The 24261-nt window shown below is 37.1% G+C and overlaps 1 protein-coding gene across 1 annotated transcript in view; it reads right to left on the reverse strand.

Annotated features, from left to right (window-relative positions):
* FZD3 (frizzled class receptor 3) overlaps window positions 1-24261 on the reverse strand; it is a 98747-nt gene that overhangs the window by 63779 nt on the left and 10707 nt on the right. Inside the window, exon 2 of the mRNA XM_065907826.1 lies at window positions 20158-20685. Coding sequence (XP_065763898.1) covers window positions 20158-20346 — 189 coding nt within the window. The 5' untranslated portion in view covers window positions 20347-20685. The remainder of the gene's footprint in view (window positions 1-20157; window positions 20686-24261) is intronic.

The raw sequence follows: 24261 nt of genomic DNA on the forward strand, positions 1-24261 counted from the left end.
CTCTGGAAAACCAAAGAAAAATATCGTAAAAGCAACTAACAGGGGGAAAAAAGACAACTTACCTTCAACAGAACAACTACTGCTGGACTTTGGAATACTAGAAAACAACAGGATGACTTAAAAGAGCTAAGAGAAAACAACTGCTCACCATAATACTATGGTCAGCAGAAATACCCTTTAATAAATGAAGGCAAAGTAAAGACATTTTAAGATAGACAAAAACAGAAAAATTACTGGCCCAAACCTACATTAAAAGATAAAAGTAATCTAAGATGAAAATTCAAAAGGAATTAAAAGCCACAAAAGAGGTGAATATGTGGGAAAATAGAAATGAATATTCTATGTGAAAACAAAAAATGCCTTAAAAGACATACAAAATACAAAATAATTATGTGTAAAAATAAAATGATAAAGACAGGGATCAGAGGAACACTAACAGCAGAGTGATCATAGTTATTTTTATTAGAATATTGTAAGTCAAGAGTACATATCATAATTTCTGGGGTAAGCAATACAAGAATGCACAGCTAACTAGGTAATAGAGAGAGAAATAGAATAATACAAAAGTCAAGAAAGGAGAAAAAGGGAAACAGTTTGGAAAAATTGAAATCAAATAATAAGATGGTAGATATTAACCCAAGTACATCACCAATTGCTTTATATATAAATGAACTATCGACTACATAAGAGAGTAAGACTGCTGGACTAGGTACAAAAAAAATTTGCTGATAAGAATGTAAAATGAGGCAACCATGATGAAAAAAGTTTGGCGACTACTCAAGCAGTTAAACATAAAACTGCCACGTGATCCAGCAATTCCAATCCTAGGAATATACTCCAAATAATTTAAAATCATGTTCAAGCAAAAATAATCCTGCTTATTTAACTTATATACAGAGTACATCACGCGAAATGCCAGGCTGGACAAAGCACAAGCCAGAATCAAGATTGCCAGGAGAAATAGCAATAACCTCAGATACGCAGATGACACGACCCTTACAGCAGAAAGCAAAGAACTAAAGAGCCTCTTGATGAAAGTGAAAGAGAAGAGTGAAAAAGCTGGCTTAAAGCTCAACATTCAGAAAATTAAGATCACAGCATCCAGTCCCATCACTTCATGGCAAATAGATGGGGAAACAATGGAAACAGTGACAGACTATTTTGGGGGGCTCCAAAATCACTGCAAATGGTGACTGCGGCCATGAAATTAAAAGATGCTTGCTCCTTGGAAGAAAAGTTACGACCATCCTAGATGGTATATTAAAAAGCAGAGACATTACTTTGCCAAAAAGTTCCATCTAGTCAAAGCTATGGTTTTTCAAGTAGTCATGTATGGATGTGAGAGTTGGACTTTAAAGAAAGCTGAGCGCTAAAGAATTGATGCTTCTGAACTGTGATGTTGGAGAAGACTCTTGAGAGTCCCTTGGACAGCAAGGAGATCAAACCACTCTATCATATAGGAAATCAGTCCTCAATATTCATTGGAAGGACTGATGCTGAAGCTGAAACTCCAACACTTTTGCCAACTGATGGGAAGAACTGACTCATTGAGAAAGACCCTGACGCTGGGAAAGTTTGAAGGTGGGAGGCGAAAGGGACAACAGAGGATGAAATGGTTGGATGGCATCACTGACTAAATGGACAGGAGTTTGAGCAAGCTCCAGGAGTTGGTGATGGACAGGGAGGACAGGCGTGCTGCAGTCTGTGGGGCTGCAAAGAGTTGAACATGACTGAGCGACTGAACTGAACTGAAGCAAAAATGTGCATATGAATGTTCATAAGAGTAGTGTTATTCGTAATAACCAAAAAGAGCAAAATAAAGCAAAAGCAAGCAAAGGAAAGGAAATAGTAAAGAAGAGAAGTCAATGACACTGAAATCAGAAAAACCATATTTTTTTAAAAAAATCACCCAATCCAAGAGCTGGTTCTTCAAAAACTTCAAAAAATTGATAGGCTTCTAGTAAGAATGATTTAAAAAGACACAGAGAAACACAACTTAACCAATATCAAGAATGAAAAAGAGGGTATCACTAGAGACTCTACCGACATTAAAAATATAATAAGGAAGGACTTCCCTACTGGCCCGGTGGTTAAGAATCCGCCTGCCAATGCAGGAGACACAGGTTCAGTCCCTGGTCCAGGAAGATCCCTCACGCTTCATAGTGACATGCCTGTGTGCTACAACTACTAAAGCCCACACACTCTAAAGTCCATGCTCTGCAACAAGAGAAGCCACCACAATGAAAAGCCTAAAACAAAGAGTAGCCCCCACTCTCTGCAACTAGGGAAAGACTGCACGCAGCAACAAAAACCCAGCACAGCCAAAACTAACTTTCACTTTCTAATAAAAGTTAAAAATATATAAGTAATATTACAAACAACTCTATGCATATAAACCAGACAATTTAGATGAAACAGACCAATGAAATAGACTACCAAAGATGAAACTGACAATCTGAACAGTCCTATAACTATTCAAAAAATTGAATATGTAGTTTAAAATCTCCTGAAAAAAGATATTCGGGCCTGATAATTTCATCGGCAAAATCTAACAATTTTAAAAGAATACCAATTCTACACAATCTCTTTCAAAAAACAGCAGAGAACTAATCCAAACAAATTCTATGAAGTACAGATTATTTAACATTCAGTTCAGCTGCTCAGTACCCAACTGTTTGAGACCTCGTGGACTGCAGCATGCCAGGCCTCCCTGTCCATCACCAACTCCTGGAACTTACTCAAACTCATGTCCATTAAGTTGGTGACGCCATCCAACCATCTCATCCTCTGTCGTCCCCTTCTCCTCCTGCCTTCAATCTTTCCCAGCATCAGGGTCTTTTCCAATGAGTCAGTTTGTCGCATCAGCTGGCCAAAGTATTAGAGTTTCAGCTTCAACATCAGTCCTTCCAATGAATATTCAGGACTGATTTCCTTTAGGATGGACTGGTTGAACCTCCTTGCTGTCCAAGGGATTCTCAAGAGTCTTTTCCAACATCACAGTTCAAAAGCATCAATTCTTCAGTGCTCAGCTTTCTTTACAGTCAATCTCTCACATCCATACATGACTACTGGAAAAACTATAGTTTTGACTAGATGGACCTTTGTTGGCAGAGTAATGTCTCTGCTTTTTAATATGCTGTCTAGGTTGGTCATAACTTTCCTTCCAAGGAGTTAAGCGTCTTTTAATTTCATGGCTGCAGTCACCATCTGCAGTGATTTTGGAGCCCCAAAAAATAAAATCTGTCACTGTTTCCACTGTTTCTCCATCTATTTGCCATGAAGTGATGGGACCAGATGCCATGATCTTATGATGCCATGATCATTTTCTGAATGTTGAGTCTCAAGCCAACTTTTTCACTCTCCTGTTTCACTTTCATCAAGAGGCTCTTTAGTTCTTTGCTTTCTGCCATAAGGATGGTGTCAGCTGCATATCTGAGGTTATTAATATTTCTCCCAGTGATCTTGATTCCAGTTTGTGCTTCATCCAGCCCAGTGTTTCTCATGATGTACTCTGCATATAAGTTAAATAAGGAGGGTGACAATATACAGCCTTGACGTACTCCTTTCCCAATTTGGAACCATTCTGTTGTTCCATGTCCAGTTTGAACTGCTGCTTCCTGACCTGCATACAGATTTCTCAAGAGGCAGGCCAAGTGACCTGGCATGCCCATTTCTTTCAAAATTTTCCAGAGTTTGTTGTGATCCACACAGTCAAAGGCTTTGCCATAATCAGTAAAGCAGAAATAGGTGGTTTCCTGGAACTCTCTTGCTTTTTCGATGATCTCAATGGATGTTGGCAACTTGATCTCTGGTTCTTCTGCCTTTTATTTAACCATCTTGAACATCTGCAAGTTCATGGTTCACATACTGTTGAAGCCTGGCTTGGAGAATTTTGAGCATTACTTTACTAGCGTGTGAGATGAGTGCAATTGTGCACTAGTTTGAGCATTCTTTGGCATTGCTTTTCTTTGGGATTGGAATGAAAACTGACCTTTTCCAGCCCTATGGTCACTGCTGAGTTTTCCAAAGTTGCTGGCATATTGAGTGCAGCACTTTCACAGCATCATCTTTTAGGATCTGAAATAGCTTAACTGGAATTCCATCACTTCCACTAGCTTTGTTCGTAGTGATGCTTCCTAAGGCCCACTTGACTTCACATTTCAGGATGTCTGGCTCTATTGTGATTATCTGGGTTGTAAAGATCTTTTTTGTATAGTTCTTCTGTGTATTCTTGCTACCTCTTCTTAATATCTTCTGCTTCTGTTAGGTCCATACCATTTGTGTCCTTTATGGAGCCAAACAATCTTGCTATTCCAAATAGCAAGGAGAGATAAGAAAGAAAGCCTTCCTCAACGATCAGTGCAAAGAAATAGAAGAAAACAATAGAATGGGAAAGACTAGAGATCTCTTCAAGAAAATTAGAGAAAGCAAGGGAACATTTCATGCAAAGATGGGCTCAATAAAGGACAGATTTGCATGTGACATTACTGTCTACATAGATCATCCCAAGGAATCTCAAAAAAATATTTTTAAATTAGTAACAACAAAAAACTAATGAAATTTATTAGCCCTAGAATGAGTAAGTTCAACAAGGTTGCAGAATACAAGAAAAACATACCTAAAAATTGAATTTCTGTATACAATTGTGTTTTTATATATAATGAACATGCAGAAACAAAATTAAAACAATACATTTATAATCACATTTATTTTTTAAAAAAGAAACACCTGGGTATATACTTAATAAAACATATATGGCTTGTGTGCTGAAAACTATAAAATGCTGATGTAATCAAGGAAGATATAAATAAATGAACAGATACATGATTTATTAGCTTGCTAGGGCTGTTGTAACAAAGTCCCTCAAACTGAGTGGCTTAAACAACAGAAATTGATTGTGTCACATTTCTGGAAGCTAAAAGTCTGAGATCAAGGTGCTAGCAGAGCCATACTCCCTCTAAAGGTGACAGGGAAAGATACGTTCCAGGTATCCTTCTTAGCTTCTAGTAGCTCCTTGGCTTGTGGCAGCACCAGTCTAACCTTCACATAGCATTCTCTCCGTGCTTCTACACGTATCTTCCCTTTATGTGTACCTGTGTCCAAAATTTCCTTTTATAAGGACACCTGCCATATTGGAACAGGAGTCCCTCACTACTTCAGTATAAATCTGTCTTAACTAATAACACTTAGACTGACCCTATTTTCAAATAAGGTCACATTCTGAGGTACTGGAGGTTAGGGTTTATTAGGGGGACTCAAGGGACTCCCCTGATGGCTCAGACAGTAAAGAATCTGCCTGTAATGTGGGAGACCCAGGTGCAATCCCTGGATCGGGAAAACTCCTGGACAAGGGAATGGTTACCCACTCCAGTATTCTTCCCTGGAGAGAATTCCATGGACAGAGGAGCCTGATGGGCTACAGTCCATGGGGTCACAGAGAGTCAGACACGATTGAGCGGCTAACACTTTCACTTTTCAGGGGGACTCAAGTCAATCCATAACAACACTATTTATGGATTGGAGATTCAACATCTGACCTCTAGATTTAATAAAATTTCTGTCAAAATCCAGTAACACTTTTAGTAGTTAAAGACAAACTTATTCTAGATTTTATATGAAAAAAAAAGTAGAATGAAACAATTTTGAAAAACAAAAGTGGGAAAAATCATACTATCCAATTTTAAGATTTACTGTATAGCTAACAAAAATCAAGACACTGTGGTTTTGGTGGTGAAATATACGCAAAGATCAACAGGACAGAATAGAGAACCCAAATATAAATCTATACAAGGACAGATAACTGATTTTTGAGAAAGAAGCAAAAGCAGTTCAATGGTGGAAGGATAAATAGCCTTTTCAACAAATAGTGCTGAAGCTAGTGGACATTCACAGGAAAAAAAATGAAACTTGCTTCATACAAATTAACTCAAAATTGGTCATAGATTTAAATGTGAGACATAAAGTTATAAAACTTCAGAGAATTTGCAGACCCACTGAAGAGTTCTTATAAACGACACCAAAAACACAGTCCCTAAAAGGAAAACAACTTGGTAAACTGGACTTTGTTAAAATTTAAGACTTCTCCTAGACTTTGTTAAAAGGATGAAAAAGCAAGTTATAGACTAGAACAAACTATTTACAAACTACATTTCCAACAAAGGATTTGTATCTAAAATACATAAAGAAATCTCAAAGCTCAAAAGTAAAAAACAATTCAATTGAAAATAACAATAGACATGAACAGACATTTTATCAAAGAAGATATATGAATGGCACATGAAAAGATGTTCAATGTCATTAGCCATAAGGGAAATGCAAATTAAAATCATGTAAGATATCTCATCATATGAGAAAAACTGAATAAAAAGTAGTGAAAATACCAAATGGTGGTAAGAATGCTGAGAACGTACATCTCTCATACACTGCTGGTAGAATGTAAAATGGTAGAACTTCTATGGAAAATAGTTGAGTAGTTTCTTAAAAATTCAAATACATGCTTATCATATAACCCAGCAATCACACTCCTGGGCATTTATTCCCCCAAAAGGAATTTATGTCTGCACAAAAACCTGTATATGAATGTTCAAAGTAGCTTTATTTGTAATAGCAAAAAGCTGGAAACAACTCAGTATCCTTCAGTGGATGATTAAACAAATTACAGAACATCTCTATAACGGAATACTACTCAGCAATTATAAACAGTCACTACTGGTACATGCAGCAACTTGGATGGATCTAAACAGTATTATGCTAAATGAAAAAAGTCAAACTCAAAAGATTACATACTGTATGATTCTATTTATACAACATTCTTGAAATGACAAAATTATAGGGACAGAGAACAAATTAGTGATTGCCTGGAAAAAGGAAAGGGTGGTAGGGAGAAAGGAAGCACAAGGAAGATGTGGTGATAAAAACAGATCTGTACCGTTTTGGTGTTTTGTTTTCTTTTTTGGCCAAGCTGTGGGTCTTGTGGGATCTCAGTTCCCCAACCAGGGATCTGAACTCATGCACCCTGCAGTGGAAGCACAGAATCCTAACCACTGGACTGCCAGGGAATTTCCACAGTATCTTAACCAAAGTGATGGCTACATGAACTTATACATGTGATAAAAATGCAAAGACAATAAACATAATGTACATGTGCATATACAGACACAAAAGTGAGTACATGTAAAAACTGGTGAAATATGATAAAGGGCTATAGATTATATCAATGATAACTTTCCTTTTTTTTTTAGATCACCTGTGATTTTTAAAAAATTTTATTTATTTATTTGGCTGTGCTGGGTTTTCATTGCTGAGTGCCGGTTTTCTCTAGCTCCAGTGAGTGGGGGCTACTCTCTAGTTGCGGTGTGCAGGCTTCTCATTGCAGAGGCTTCTCTTGTTGCAGCAGGCTCTAGGGCATAGAGGCTTCCGTAGTTGTGGTACATGGGCTTAGCTGTCCCAAGGCAGGTGGGATCTTCCTGGAACAGGGATCAAACTGGTGTCCCCTGCACTGGCAGGAGGATTCTTAACCACTTGACCACTAGGGAAGTCCAAAGTCCCAGTTTTGATACTAATAGCTACATAAGATAGCAAGACCCCCAATAAAACTAGCTACAGTATATAGAATCTCTACACTACTTTAACTTCCTGTGAGTCTATAATTACTTTAAAGTTTAGGGCTTCCCTAGTGGTCCAGTGGTTAAGAATCCACCTTGCAATGCAAGGGACACCAGCTCAATCCCTGGTCTGGGAAGATCCCACATGCCACAGGGCAACTGAGCCAGTGGGTCACGACTAATGAGCCCGGGCTCTGGAGCCTGCTAGTTCCAACTATTAAGCCCACTTTCCACAACTACTGAAGCCCACGCACTTTAGAGCCTGTGCCCTGAAACAAGAGAAGCCACTGCAACGGAGAAGCTCCTAAACCGTAACTAGAGAAAGCCTGTGCACAGCAACGAAGACCCAATGCAATGAAAAAAAAAAATTCAAAGCTTAAAAATGCATTATATTCACAGCTGATGTATGTATAGACATCATACATACAAGCGTATGTATGCCTTAAGTAAGTCTCAAACTTGCTTAGTCCTCAAGTATACAATACCAACTAATCTGATCCTGATATGTTACCATGTTAGTAAAACCTCCATTTGGGAGCCCCATCATGAGTTATAAAATTGACTTGAATCACTGTTTTGTGCTGCTTGCACTGAGTATAAAGCTTTAAGTTTACGCTTCTGTCATTCACTAGCTTAAGTACCTTGTGCTGTATCTCAGCTAGCCTTTATGGACACTGACTACAGGCTGGGCAGTGTTGTAAGTGCTTCACACATCTAACTTAATCTTCTGAACAATTCCATAAGGTAGGTACCAGAATTACTCATACCATTTTATAATAAATATGAAGAAAACAAGACAGAAGTTAAGTAGCTCGCCGAAGATGACATAGCTACAAAGACAGTCTCAAGAGTTAAACCTTGGTATTCTTATCCAGAGCTCTTGAGCTTATTAACCAGTTTGTTCTCTGTAACCTCTCTAAATCTCAGTTTTTCCTCTATAGAACGGTGTTAATACATATAGATGTATTAAGGAGGTCAAACCAGCCCAGTCAATCCTAAAGGGAATCAACCCTGAATATTCACTGCAAGGACTGATGCTGAAGCTGAAGCTCCAATACTTTGGCCACCTGAAGTGAACAGCCGACTCACTGGAAAAGACCCTGATGCTGGGAAAGACTGAGGGTAGGAGGAGAAAGAGGTGACAGAGGATGAGATGGTTGGATGGCATCACAGACTCAATGGAGATGAGTTTGAACAAATTCTGGGAGATGGTGAAGGACAGGGAAGCCTGGCGTGCTGCAGTCTATGGGGTTGCAAAGAGTCAGACACAGCAACCGAACAATAACAATATATACAAATAAGAATATATAAAATAGGATACAGCACCTAGTAAATGACAGCTTAAAAAGAGATTAGGAAAGAGTTAGAAATTAACAAAGCCACAGAAGGCCTATTTGATGGGCACGAGGAACCCTGCTCAATTCCCTGTGCTCAACTGCCAAGTGAAAAAGTCAACTGTCAACTGGAATGGTGGTTTTAAAAAGCAAAATAAAACATGCATTAATCTTTAAATCACGATTCTGGGTGAAAGAAACCAGACATAAAAAAGTAGATACTATATGATTACATTGATATAAAACTCCAGGAAATGAACACTAGTCCACAGTGAGAGAAAGCAGCTCAGTGGTTGCGTAGAGCAGGGAGCCAGCTCAGAGGGTGGGCCACAAAGGGCACAAGGAAGCTTTTGTAGCGTAGCAGCATCAGTCACTCAGTTGTGTCTTTGACTCTGTGCAACCCCACAGACTGTGGCCCGCCAGACTCCTTTGTCCATGGGATTCTCCAGGCAAGAATGCTGGAGTGGATTGCCATTCCCTTCTCCAGAGGATCTTCCTGATCCAGGGATTGAACCTGGGTCTCCTGCATGGCAGGCAGAATCTTTACTGTCTGAGCCACAGGGAAGATCCCTAGGAAGCTTTTGAGAAATGTATGACATCTTGATAGTGATGATGGTTTCACAGATACATACTTCTGTCAAAACTGAAGCTGAACACTGTTAAATGGGTACAGTTAACTGTATACAAATCATACCTCAACAGAGTTATGTAAAAACAAAAAAACATTAATATTTTTCAAATAAGCAAACTGCCCTGATTATAACTCTTAACAATTTTTAACTTCAGCAAAGTAAAAATTAAATGAGTTAGCCAGCATAATGCCAAATTGAGAATATATATATAAGGAACACAGACTATCAAAGCTCTATAAAGGAGGAAAAAAAGAATCTTCAGTTGTTTAAATTTTTAAAAGATTCTTACTGAGTACTTCCCCAAGCAGTAGTACTTTTATTCACTAAATTAAGACCAGGGTATATGAAGTTTACAAACTGAAAAATAACTTTCTAAAATTAAATTTCTGGTTTCTTCAACAAAGGTGCAAGACAGGGAACCTTCTATTCTTTGTTCAAATTCAAATCAACCAAGCCTTTGTGCTCCTATTCTCTTTCTTCTTTGAAATTTCCATTCCTGTTACCATAGGAACCTCCTAGCTGACAAGCCTTCAAGCATAGCAACAGCCCAAGCTTAGCAAGGAGTGTGAAAGGGGAACAGAGTCAAAGGCCAAAATTTGACTCATGAGAATCAGAATTCCAATCTTTGTCACTCTACAAAGGGTCTGATAACCATAGAAACTGTATCCTACTGGGTTTGGGAATATTATGACTAAATTCACAAAATGTGAAACCCAATGTGGAATGGCCTTGAAAATTAAAAAATGATATTCATTCTATTTTAGGTCCAAATTAGAGTAAGAAATTATTTTTTTTAAGTTTTTAGAATAATTTTAAGCGATGTAAAATAAGACCTTTAAAAACTTTTTCGTAAGAGTAAAATTCTAAAGAGAAAAGGTCTAAAACTTTAAGAATTACTTTATATATATTAAAAAAAATTCTAGGTTTGTAGAATACCTTTAGTCCCATAGATTTGCTTTTCTTTTACAAATTTATTTTGTTAATGTCTTATGACAGCATATTAAATACTTTCCAATATTAGTTCAGTGAGCTAGTTTGCAGAAATATGACTTTATCACAGGAATATATTTATCTTAAGTCAAAGGGGAGCTCCTGGAGATCCCATAAAATCTGACTTTTCTTCAGGAAGTAAACTTTTAACATTTCAAGTATCATGAATGGTTGTGAATTATAGTCTGTCTCAAAAGATAAAACTTTACAAACCAAATTCATCACACTTAATACTTTAGAGTAAGTATTTCAAGGCATTCTTTTAAAGTGACCTATCATGCAAGAAAATCAATTAAAATTTTAAAAGCTTATTTTTTCCTAAAGTCAGAAATAACTAAATGCAATTAATTCTCCACTACTTGTGTATTTTTCACATTTTTCAATTTAGAAGTTTCCTAATTCCTGGCTGGCTTCCCTACACATGATAGGCTCTTCAATCCACTTCACCAGGCTGTTGTTTGCTTAAGGAAAACCACCTTATTAATACTAACCTAAATAGAAGATAATAAGTCAGTCTGCTGGATAATACATGTATCCTAAAAATAGAAGCCATGAATTTAAAGAATAAATACAATCAAAGAAATTTCGTTCCCTCAAACGCCTATCCACAAAATGTTAATCACTGGTACGAAGGGGTATTAAATTATAGTATCCTCTTAAAAAAACAAAACAAAACCCTGCCTTTCAAGGTCAACGCAGTCATCTGCAACTGATCCTCTCCACACACGATCTTTTTCTCTTTGGAATCCTCTCAGCACTATACGCCTACTTACGGCATTTACCAAGTTCTTCCTTAAGTTTCAGTCATTCCAATAAAAACAGATTTAATAAATACTAAGTCTTAGACACTGCAACTGGGAGCTAGACAAAAAAGGCCAGCTGGGACTTTTAAAAATAAAGTTTCTGTACTAATTTTACTATTTTAAAAACACAACGTGTTTCTTACAGAAAAATCAGAAAACACAAACATTAAATGAAAAACAGAAAACACAAATAAATTGTGCTAATTCAAGAACAATCACTATTGGTCTTGACAAAAATCTTTCCAGATCACTTACTCTACACGAACATGAATACACTTCTTTTCTTCAACAAAAATAGGATGATACCACATATATTATTTTATTATCTATTCCTACTTTTTTCCTATTAATTAATGTATCAAATTTGGCTTCCCTTGTGGCTCAGTAGTAAAGAATCCACCTGCCAAGCAGGAGACGCTGGTTCAATCCCTGGGTTGGGGAGATTCCCTGGAGGAGGAAATGGCAAACCCACTTCAGTATTCTTGCCTGGGAAATCCCATGGACAGAGAAGCCTGGAGGGATACATCAAGTACAACCAACAGAATCTGACAGGCAAAGATGGAGATAAGATTATTTAGGCAGAAAGAGAATGAGAGGTCTAAAGATAAGAAAGCTGGTTTGTTTTATTCCTTTATTATACCACTTACAAGTGTAAACACATAATGTTGAAAGTTTCAAGTCACTTTGACCTTTCCCCTCTCCCAAGAAAAAGGGCAAAGTAAAACACCGGTGTTCAAAGGAAAGTGGTATCTTTGGTACTCCTGTCAGGACTACCACTACTAACCCCAACAAACCCACAACTATTTACAATTCCAGGAGATCATGTGCTTAGGTACAGCTCTATAACCACAACTACAACTACCTCTTCCAGAATTCACAGTTTATAAAGTTCATTAACTCACTCCAACATTTATTTAGCAGTTATGTGTTAGGTACTATGTTAGCTGCTGGCCCTACAAAGATGAATAAGGACCTCAATAGCAAGTTCTGCTTTCAAAAGTAAATGTCCTTCAGTAGGACCTGAACTAAAAATGACAAGTTTGTACCCATTACAATGGCTATTATTCCAAAACAAAAACGCAGAAAATAACTAGTGTTGGTGAGGATACAGAGATACTGGAACCCTTGTGCACCGCTAGCAGAAATATAAAATGAAGCAGCTGCTATACAAAACAGTTCGGCAGTTCCTCAAAAAATTAAACATAGAATTATCATGCTATCCTAAAATTTCACTTCTGGGAATACCCCAAAAAATTTAAAGCAAAAACTGGAACAAATATTTATACATCTGTATTCATAGCAGCTATATTCATAATAGCCAAAAACTGGAAGGAACTCAAGTGTCTGATGAATGAATGATTAAACTAAACGTTGGGCATAAATATACAGTGAAATATTATTCAGTCTTAAAAAGGAAGGAAATTCTGACACTTGTTACAACATGGATGAATCTTGAAGACATTGTGCTAAGTGAAATAAGCCAATCACAAAAGGACAAATATTTTATGATTTCACTTAAATGAGGTACTGGAGTAGTCAAATTCAGAGAGAAAGAAAAAAAGTAGAATGGTGGTTTGCCAGGAATTGAGGGGAGGGGAGAACAGGGAATTACTGTTTAATATGTATAGTATTTCAGTTTCAGAAGCTGAAAAAGTGCTGAAGAAGGATAGTGGTAATGACATACCAAGGTGACTGTACTTAAGGCCACTGAACTGCACACTTAAAAATGATTGGAATGGGGTAATTCCTTGGTGGTCTCATGGTTAGGACTCCGAACTTTCACTGCCGGGACTGGGTTCAATCCCTGGTTGAGGAATTAAGATCCCATAGGCTGCATGGTATGCCAAAAAACAAACAAGAAAAGGTTCAAATGGTAAATTTTATGTTATATGTATTTTGCATACATGCATGTTAAGTCACTTCAGTCATGTCCAACTCGTTGCAACACTATGGATTGTAGCCTGTCACACACCTCTGCCCATTGGATTCTCCAGGCAAGAATACTGGATTGGGAAGCCATGTCCTCTTCCAGGGGATCTCCCTAACCCTAGGATTGAACCCACATCTCCTGCATTGGCAGGCGGTTTCTTTATCACTAGTGCAACATGTATATTTTGCCACAATTTAAAAAAAATTCTGAGGAATATTATCTATAAGTGCTACTATGAAATAGCCAGGATATATTAAGTAAAAAAACAAGATAGAGAAAACAAACAGTATGACACTATATCAAAAGAACGTGAAAGAATATATAGCTATAAACAGATATTATATAGACATTTTCTATAATTACTATAATTTTTAACAGAAGCATAAACAAAAAGCTTTAAAAAAACAACTACCCCAAAGGGAAGGAAAGAATAAGGTTAGGATTCAGCTGGTAAAGAATCTACCTGCAGACTCTGGTTCGATTCCTGGGTCGGGAAGATCCCTTGGAGAAGGGATAGTCTACCCACTCTAGTATTCATGGGCTTCCCTGGTGGCTCAGATGGTAAATAATTTGCCTGAAATTCGGGAGACCTGAGTTCGATCCCTGAGTTGGGAAGATCCCCTGAATGAGGGCATGACTACCCACTCCAATACTCTTGCTTGGAGAATCCCCATGGACAGAGGAGCCTAACAGGCTACAGTCCATTGGGTCTCAAAGACTCAGACATGAATGAGTGACTAAGCACAAACACAGTCCAGAAACTAGACTTTTCTGAATGTACCTTGTCGTATACATCAAGTTTTTAAACACGATTATAAAATAAATTTAAACAAAAAAATTTTAAGTCGTTCCTCAAAATCAAAGAAAAACAAACCTAAACTGTGTATTGAGTTAAACCAAACAGAAGAGTACTTAACTCTAAAACATAGTAATCTGACTGCACATCCTTGGTGAAATACATCCTAAGGACATAAGAAATACAAAGAAATCTTACAGTGCTTTCAGTAATGATACTGCTAGTAGTAATACTGATATTATTCTGAAATTATGTAATGTCTGTATATCATAAGGTTTCAGTATGAGAAGAAACAAAAATTCTAAAATATTAAACAAAAACTCTCCAATATTATTTAATTACAAGTTATTAGTATAAACTCATGCTGAAGTTTCTTTTTCAAAAAAAGTATTTCCTAGCTCCATCTCTGAAGAGACCTATAAATTACTAACCTAGTATCAATAAGCATAGCACCCAGATAGCAGTCTGTGAAAATGCGTGAAAATTCTTTCCAACTAAAAGGAAACAGCACTCCCTAAAGAAAGTGATAATTCAAGTTCTGAGGCAGAATTTTATGAAATGAGGTTGGATCATACCAGAAAGCAAGGAAGCTATCAGAAACCACTAGGGTAGTATCAAAACCACTTAGGAGTATGTTGAAGAGGTGCTCACTACCGAAGAAGGAACCGACTGAGCCACAACAAAAAAATAATTGCAATGGACTGAAACACATAAAATATGGTAAAAATCCATGAGTTCATAATGATACTTGAAAGGAGAACAACGATATTCAAAAGGAGAAAGATCTCATTAGTCACTTTTGAAAGATTCTTGTGAATCAATTTATTATCCTAAAAACTAACAAAGGAGAACAGTTGTGTATTTACTGTCTTTTTTATATAAACTGAACATAAAAGTAACTCAACAGTCCAGTAATCAAAATGAGGAAGTTTCTGTTTATAAAGTATTCTAGCTGAGAAATGAAGAATAACAGAATATCACCATTTTCAGTTCAGTTCAGTCGCTCAGTCGTGTCTGACTCTTTGTGACCCCATGAATCGCAGCATGCCAGGCCTCCCTGGCCATCACCAACTCCAGGAATTTACTCAAACTCATGTCCATTGAGTCAGTGATGCCATCCAACCATCTCATCCTCTGTCGTCCCCTTCTCCTCCTGCCCCCAATCCCTCCCAGCATCAGGGTCTTTTCCAATAAGTCAACTCTTCGCATAAGGTGGCCAAAGTATTGGAGTTTCAGCTTCAGCATCAGTCCTTCCAATGAACACCCAGGACTGATCTCCTTTAAGATGGACTGATTGGATCTCCTTGCAGCCCAAGGGACTCTCAAGAGTCTTCTCCAACACCACAGTTCAAAAGCATCAATTTTTCGGCACTCAGCTTTCTTCACAGTCCAACTCTCACTCACATCCATACATGACCCCTGGAAAAACCATAGCTTTGACTAGACAGAGCTTTGTTGGCAAAATAATGTCTCTGCTTTTTAATATGCTATCTAAGTTGGTCATAACTTTCCTTCCAAGGAGTAAGCATCTTTTAATTTCATGGCAGAAATCACCATTTTACAAACCTCTAATAAAATTCTTGACCGAGGGAATGACCAATGGCTGCTAAAATTATACAGAGTAACAGACAGATATTATAGTGCCTTGGAAGTATTGTTTCAAAACAGAAACAGAGGAACATGGTCAATAACACCACAGGGATGCAAACAGCAAAACAGAGTCTGAGAAAATCTGTAAGGCAAGTGTATTACAAGAAAAAAGGAAGAGGGGAAATGTAAGGAGAAACTATAAATTAAGAGACATATCAATTGAATGTAATGCATGAACCCTGATTTGAAAAGCCAACTATTAAAAAACTGAAATTGTAAGCATAATTTGGGCTTCCCTGATGGCTCAGATGGTAAACAATCTCACTGCAATTCGGGAGACCTGGGTTTGATCCCTTGGTTGGGAAGATCCCCTGGAGGAACACATAGCAATCTACTCCAGTGTTCCTGCCTGGAGAATCCCATGGACAGAAGAGCCTGGTGGGCTACAGTCCCTGGGGTTGCAAAGAGTCGGACACGACAGAGAGACTAAGCATAGCACAAGGGTAATTTGAACATTTATTTGAACATATATTTGAAAATACTGAGGAAGTGATATGTTTACGTATTTTGAGAGAGTCCTTACTCTATAGAGATATATATGGAAATATTTATGGATGAAATTATGGTGTGTGGCACTTGCTTCAATGTAACCCAGCTGGGTATGCAGTCATAAATGAAACAAGACTAGTATCAGCTGATAATTTTTGCAGCTGGATGATGGGTATATGGTGTTCCATATATGTCCACATAACTGAACTCTTCCTTAATAAAAAGTTGCAGGGAGAAAAGGCTAAAATTTGAGTTTGGATGACTGGGAAACTATTTCAAACATGCTTTGTTCTTAATGAGCCGTAAAGGATACCAAGAATGTTCAGGCTTTGAGGATCTCTGTTTCCACTAGGATCTATGCACCTGCCCGTTTCTCATGCTATAAGAAAATCTTTAAGGAGAATTACAAAAGAAAACAGGAAATGGAGGCAAGTAGGAACCATCCCGGGAGTATTTCCCTCTGATTATCCTATACAGGTTCAGTTTGAAGAAAAAAAAAAAGCAATCAACCTTCCAAAGAAATTAAAGACTGCTTATTTCACAATCTAACTAGAGGTAAACAGATTGACAGGCAGCAAAGAATGATGCTCTGCATTTGAACAGCATTTTAACTTTTTAAAGTTCTTTAAAATACACGTAAATTGTACCATTTGATCTTAACAAAAACTTTGGAAAAGGGACAGGGAAAATACTTCCTAGAAGAAACTGACACAAGGGAGTCACAAGATTAGGTAGTGGCAGAATACAAGTCTTCTATTCCTGTTTTAGTGCTTCTTCCAGTAAACTGTACCCGTCCTATTCAACTGGGCTTAATTATTCAATACAAGAAAAAAAAAACAACTGCTCAGATCTCATTCATTACCAATAAAGTCATAAATATCTGATAACATGTAGGTTCGTAAAAATAGTTACTGACAAGTTGTTGTTCATGTTGGACAGCTCCTAAAAATTTACTTGGCAATTTAGACAGTTCAAAATGGTGTGGGAAACTCAGGAATGAGCAATCTTTTTTCTATCAAAAGCCACAATACTCGGGGAAAAGAGAGACATCAACTTAAGAACTCAAGAAAAATGTAATGTGTGTGTTCGTGTATAAACACACGTTTTGTAAAATAAGAGAAATAAACATACTAACATACTAAACTAACAAGGATCTTTTTTCCAATTTAATAAATGGACATTCACCCCATTCATTTATTTGAACATGTTCCAACTTCAATGGAAGTATTGAGGAAGAATTCTCTATACACAATGAAAGAACACCCAACTTATTGATTGTGAACAATAATAAGCAAATTTGAAATAACCCAAATTCTGCAATTTCTCTCCTGGCATCCTTAGCTCAATACCATATATTATTTCATTCGAAGCACTCATTTTGATTCACCAAACATCAGTACAGGAATGAACCCAGGGCAGGCTTGAAGCCTGGGTCTGCTGAAAGATGCTATGCCTAGGAAATGTCTTTCAACTCATCCAGTCCCACGAAGAACACTCAAGAATGTGCTGGGGTTACCTGCTCCAATTATTTGCTTCCGCTAAAAGCTGGCAAGCTGATCCAAAGTTCCTGGATCAGAGACAGGAGGGTGTCATCAACAGACAAGTTCTTGTAAGGATCTAAGAATCCTTACTTCTATTTGCAAGTGTGCTGTGTTGATTGCTGACTTTCCATATCTTTTGCTATTACAGAAACTTTACACTCTCAGACTGTCAGGAGACTGTCAGTGGCATCACTATCCTGATATGACAACCAAGTCAACTATCCCTGACATCACTTCATGTCACCAGAGCTTTGTCTTACTCATCTAGGTGCTCTCCCTAGAATGAGTGAAATTCAAAAAGATGCAGTCTCACTGACAACAAAATACCTAGCCTATATGGGCATGTTTGAAGAGAGGACAGAGACAGCTCACCATGCCACCATTATGAAAGCCCCAGGAGCCCACAATGAGAGATGCAAGTTCATGTGAAACAAATACATCGTCTTTCTAGTACTTTCTCTCTAGGGTCACTTAGAAATGAAATTTGGAATAGAATTAACACTTGTGGATCATCTATTCTTCATCAAGCATTGAGCTAGCTACTTAAATCTCTCATTTAATCCTAATAGCCATTCAAGGTGCTTTTGTTATTGGTGCCTTTTCACACATGATTTTCACAAAGATGCTGAAGTGAAGTGAAGTCGCTCAATTGTGTCCGACTCTTTGTGATCCCATGGACCGTAGCCATCCATGGGATTTTCCAGGCAAGAGTACTAGAATGGGTTGCCATTTCCTTCTCCAGATCACAGAGATGTCAGGTGACTTAATTTCAAAGTCTGAAAGCTACTACATGAAAGAGGCAAAAGTTAAACCCAAATCAGTACATAAATCTTTATGACTTATTTCTTACAACTCTATATTTGCTTTCCAAAGGAGTTATACTGACTTAAAATGATACCAGAACCAAAGATATTCCTACTTCATTTTTTTGGTGAGAGAACTGGGTAGTTTTAATACCAAACAGGAGCTATCATGCCTGGAACCAAATTCCTATATTAAACCAATACCCATTTCCATATAACCAATCTAACAGTCTATACCAAATCTCTCCTTACCAGTTAAGACTTTGTGTAGTCAGTGGAAGAACAGAAATATTTTATTCAACCTCTACAATATTTTCAAGTATTTGGACTATACAAGTTGCCCTCTACATTTCAAAATCTATGAATAATAATCTGTCTACAAAATTTCCCAGGCAGATTTATATTAGTTTACTTGGAAGTACTAAACCTTTGAATTTTACTATAAAATGAAGATTCCAAAACATGTAGTATTCAATTTGCTGAAAGCACTGTAACAAAGGGTTAAAGACTAAAATTAAAAAAAAAAAAAAAAACAACTTTAAATTCTATGTACTATGTAGCTACATTAATATTAGAATATGGGAAAAACTATCACTTCAAGAGAACTGACTCCAAAAGTACTGTGCCAAGTACTTTATAAACGCTTCATTTTGTACCTTCCAAAGTGTTAACTCTATTTTACAAGCAAAGTGACAATGGTAGGAAAGTTCAAATAACTTGCCCAAAGTAATACAGCTAGAAAGTGGTAGCTGCTGCTGCAGTTTGTACAACTCCAAAGTTTTTACCTCTTATTGTCACAGTTTACTGCCTCCTAATTCCTATCTGGTAAACATATCTTTGTCCACAATTCTAAAACCATTACTGAAACACATACAAAATTATTTTTAAAAAAATTATTTAAACCTATTATTAACTATATCCATTAAATTTGTCATAGCTTCTAAAGTAAAATAATTAAAAAGTGCCTAAAGAATTATCATAAGAAAAATTCAAGTAAGGCAACAGATTTTCATGAAGTCCCGAGAGGTCAAGAACAGATAATTCACACAACAAAACTGTTATCAATGCTTGGGAGTTACTGTTCTTAAATTGATGTGAAGATAGTAAGACCAGGAATACCATCTTAAGTATTTAAAACAATGTAAATACTGTAAACCCACCAGCCTAAAGGCTGAACCAAAGAACCCATTTTCAAAATCATGTTACCTTCAATATTTACTAAATGAATTATGATTACTATTATTATAGTCTGCTCTTTAAAGTCTTATTATCAAATAACAGAAAAGATGTAACCATAACTTGGACAATTTAAACTTCTGAAAGGCTATTACTTCCCCAGTTCCAATGTTTCAAATTTCTTCATAAAAGAATATCTGAAAACGAAGATGAGTAGCATTCTCCAAACATGAAATCTTCAATCTACCAGAGTCTGAACCTAAATACATAACTTCTTAATGCATAAGATGCAGTTAAAAATAAAATATTAGTTTTTCCTGTTGTTTATCAGACACATTCATTAGACTGATTAAAAGGGCAATACAAGAAAAATTTTCTGCGACATGCCAAATAATAGATGAAGTCTTACCTCCATTGCTAAAGCTGCCGTCTGTTGGTCATAATGATTCAGGAGATTGGGCATGAAGGTAGTGTTATAAGGCAAATCTTGGCACATCCTCAAGGTAATAGGCTCACAAGAAAACAAACTGTGCCCACCTATATGGCCCACAAACATAGTCAAGGGCCACAGATAGAAGACGATCCAACTCATAGCCATGCTTCCTTGATTGAATGAGATTCAGATGATCAGGCCTACTCAATATGTATTTTAGATCTTTGTACACCTGCAGGTCTCAGCTTGAAAGTACTTCTTCTATCTTACTGTTAAGTTCTTCAAACAGAAATACTCTTTGCACTGTCAGAGGTTTGTTAGCTTGGTCTCACAAAAGGCATTTGTTTTGGTTTCACAATATGGGAGAATGACATCATCTTGCCTCTTCTTTTCATTTTATTACATCGGGCACCATTTGGCCAACGTGTCAAGTTGATCAACCACATTCCCAAACAACAGATTCCATCTTAGGAGAAGAGCTACTTCTTCCTTTGATTGAAATATCTGAAAAATAATTTTTTTTAAAAATGGGATAAATTAGCAATTTCCTCTTAAAATATTATAGGCTTGATATTAAAACTTTGATTAGCTCGGTAAAGCGGATACAAAATCAGTATACAAAAATCAGTTGCATTTTTACACACTAACAATCAGCTACTAGAAAGAGAAATTTTAGAATACTGCCTTTGGGACTTTCTGGTGGACCAGTGATTAAAACTGCACACATCCAGCGCGGGGGCACCGGTGCACTCCCTGGTGGAGAACTAAAATTCCAAATGCTGGGCGTGTGGCTAACAACAACAACAACCACAAACTCTGATGAGAGATATAATACTGCCTTATAGATAACATACATGGGTATTTCATAAGAAAATACTATAGTTTTTCTACCTTATTATTCTTGCTATAGATATACCAGAGAATCCATAAATGGCATTTAAAGGCACTATTTCCTCCCTCAGTTGTTTATATAACATACAGTTTAATTTCCCCCCATAATGGTATTTTTCATTTGTCACAAGACATAATTGATCCATTTTGAAAAACCTGCATGCTGTTGTCCTAAATTTTATTTAAATATCTGCCACACTTAATAACAAGTTATTTAAATTTTATTGTATACGTTTTAATCATTAAATGATTTGGCAGATGGTATCTGTGAAAGGTGTAAAATATAAAAAAATCAAAAGATATGGATTCAAGCCTCTTCCCACTATGTGAATCACTTAGCTTCTCTGAGCTCAGAATTTTCCTTTCTAAAAATTGCACCTCCCTATCAAAGACAGTATATGAGTGAATTATAAAATAATGTAATCTATAAAAGGTAAAGCAACATCAAAATTTAGGTAGTTTTATTGCTGAATTACAGCGGATACAAAGACTTAACTTCTATCAACCAATACTGAACTGGCAAACAGAAGATTCTAAAAGTAGTATCAGGACATTTTCCCAACAATGCTTCATCCTTTTAAATAGTACAAAAATTTAATACATAGATAGAGAAGATAAACAGACAGATAGATAGATAGATACATAGAGAAAACATTTGACCAACAAATGCTTCATTACATACAATCAGGCTGCAGAGAAGAGTCAACCCTAGAAAGTTACAGTGTAGGATATGAAAGATTTCCAGTTAGAGTTTCTATCAAGTTTCAGAGTCTGATTTGACACTGCCTTTCCTAGAGGCTTCCCTGGTGGCTCAGACGGTAAAGAATCTGCCTGCAGGAGGGAGGAGCCAAGATGGCAGAGGAATAGGACGGGGAGACCACTTTCTCCCCTACAAATTTATTGAAAGAACAATTCAACACAGAGCAAACGTCACAAAACAGCTTCTGATCGCTAGCTAAGGACATCAGGCGCCCAGAAAAGCAGCCCACTGTCTTCGAAAGGAGAAGTTTTATTATCAGTACTGTATAGTTGGAGAAGTCTTGAGACTACTGGAAGAATGAAACTGAAATCCAGAGGCAGGAGACTTAAGCCCAAAACCTGAGAACACCAGAAAACTCCTGACTACACGGAACATTAAGTAATAAGAAACCATCCAAAAGCCTCCATACCTACACTGAAACCAACCACCACCCAAGAGCCAGTAAGTTTCAGAGCAAGACATACCACCCAAATTCTCCAGCAACACAGGAACAAAGCCCTAAGCATCAACTTACAGGCTGCCCAAAGTCACACATAACACATAGACCCATCTCAAAACTCATTACTGGGCACTCCATTGCTCTCCAGAGAGAAGAAATCCAGTTCCACACACCAGAACACCGATGCAAGCTTCCCTAACCAGGAAACCTTGACAAGCCAATCGTCTAACCCCACCCACTGGGTGAAACTTCCACAATAAAAAGGAACCACAGACCTCCAGAATACAGAAAACCCACTCCAGACACAGCAATCTAAACAAGATGAAAAGGCAGAGAAATATCCAACAGGTAAAGGAACATGAAAAATGCCCACCACGTCAAACAAAAGAGGAGGAGATAGGGAATCTACCTGAAAAAGAATTTAGAATAATGATAATAAAAATGATCCAAAATCTTGAAAACAAAATGGAGTTATAGATAAATAGCCTGGAGACAAAGATAGAAAAGATGCAAGAAATGTTTAATAAAGACCTAGAAGAAATAAAAACGAGTCAATTAAAAATGAATAATGCAATAAATGAGATCAAAAACACTCTGGAGGGAACCAAGAGTAGAATAACGGAGACAGAAGATAGGATAAGTGAGGTAGAAGATAAAATGGTGGAAATAAATGAAGCAGAGAGGAAAAAAGAAAAAAGAATCAAAAGAAATGAGGACAACCTCAGGGACCTCTGACAATGTGAAATGCCCCAACATTCGAATCATAGGAGTCCCAGAAGAAGACAAAAAGAAAGGCCATGAGAAAATACTCAAGGAGATAATAGCTAAAAACTTCCCTAAAATGGGGAAGGAAATAGCCACCCAAGTCCAAGAAACCCAGAGAGTCCCAAACAGGATAAACCCAAGACGAAACACCCCAAGACACATATTAATCAAATGAACAAAGATCAAACACAAAGAACAAATATTAAAAGCAGCAAGGGAGAAACAACAAATAACACACAAAGGGATTCCCATAAGGATAACAGCTGATCTATCAATAGAAACCCTCCAGGCCAGAAGGGAATGGCAGGACATACTGAAAGTAATGAAAGAGAATAACTTACAACCTAGATTACTGTACCCAGCAAGGATCTCATTCAGATATGAAGGAGAATTCAAAAGCTTTACAGACAAGCAAAAGCTTGAGAGAATTCAGCACCACCAAACCAGCTCTTCAACAAATGCTAAAGGATCTTCTCCAGAGAGGAAACACAGAAAGGTTGTATAAACGTGAACCCAAACAACAAAGTAAATGGCAACGGGTCCACACCTATCAATAATTACCTTAAATGTAAATGGGTTGAACGCCCCAACCAAAAGAAAAAGACTGGCTGAATGGATACAAAAACAAGACCCCTATATATGCTGTCTACAAGAGACCCATCTCAAAACAAGAGACACATACAGACTAAAAGTGAAGGGCTGGAAAAAAATATTTCACGCAAACAGAGAACAAAAGAAAGCAGGAGTTGCAATACTCATATCAGATAAAATAGACTTTCAAATAAAGGCTGTGAAAAGAGACAAAGAAGGACACTACATAATGATCAAAGGATCAATCCAAGAAGAAGATATAACAATTATAAATATATATGCACCCAACATAGGAGCACCACAATATGTACGGCAAATGCTAATGAGTATGAAAGAGGAAATTAATAGTAACACAATAATAGTGGGAGACTTTAATACCCCACTCACAACTATGGATAGATCAACTAGACAGAAAATTAACAAGCAAACACAAACTTTAAATGACACAATGGACCAGCTAGACCTAACTGATATCTATAGGACATTTCACCCCAAAACGATCAACTTCACCTTTTTCTCAAGTGCACATGGAACCTTCTCCAGAATAGATCACATCCTGGGTCATAAATCTAGTATTGGTAAATTCAAAAAAACTGAAATCATTCCAGTCACCTTTTCTGACCACAGTGCAGTA

This window comes from Muntiacus reevesi, chromosome 17 (assembly GCF_963930625.1).
Source record: "Muntiacus reevesi chromosome 17, mMunRee1.1, whole genome shotgun sequence".
Lineage (NCBI taxonomy): Eukaryota > Metazoa > Chordata > Mammalia > Artiodactyla > Cervidae > Muntiacus > Muntiacus reevesi.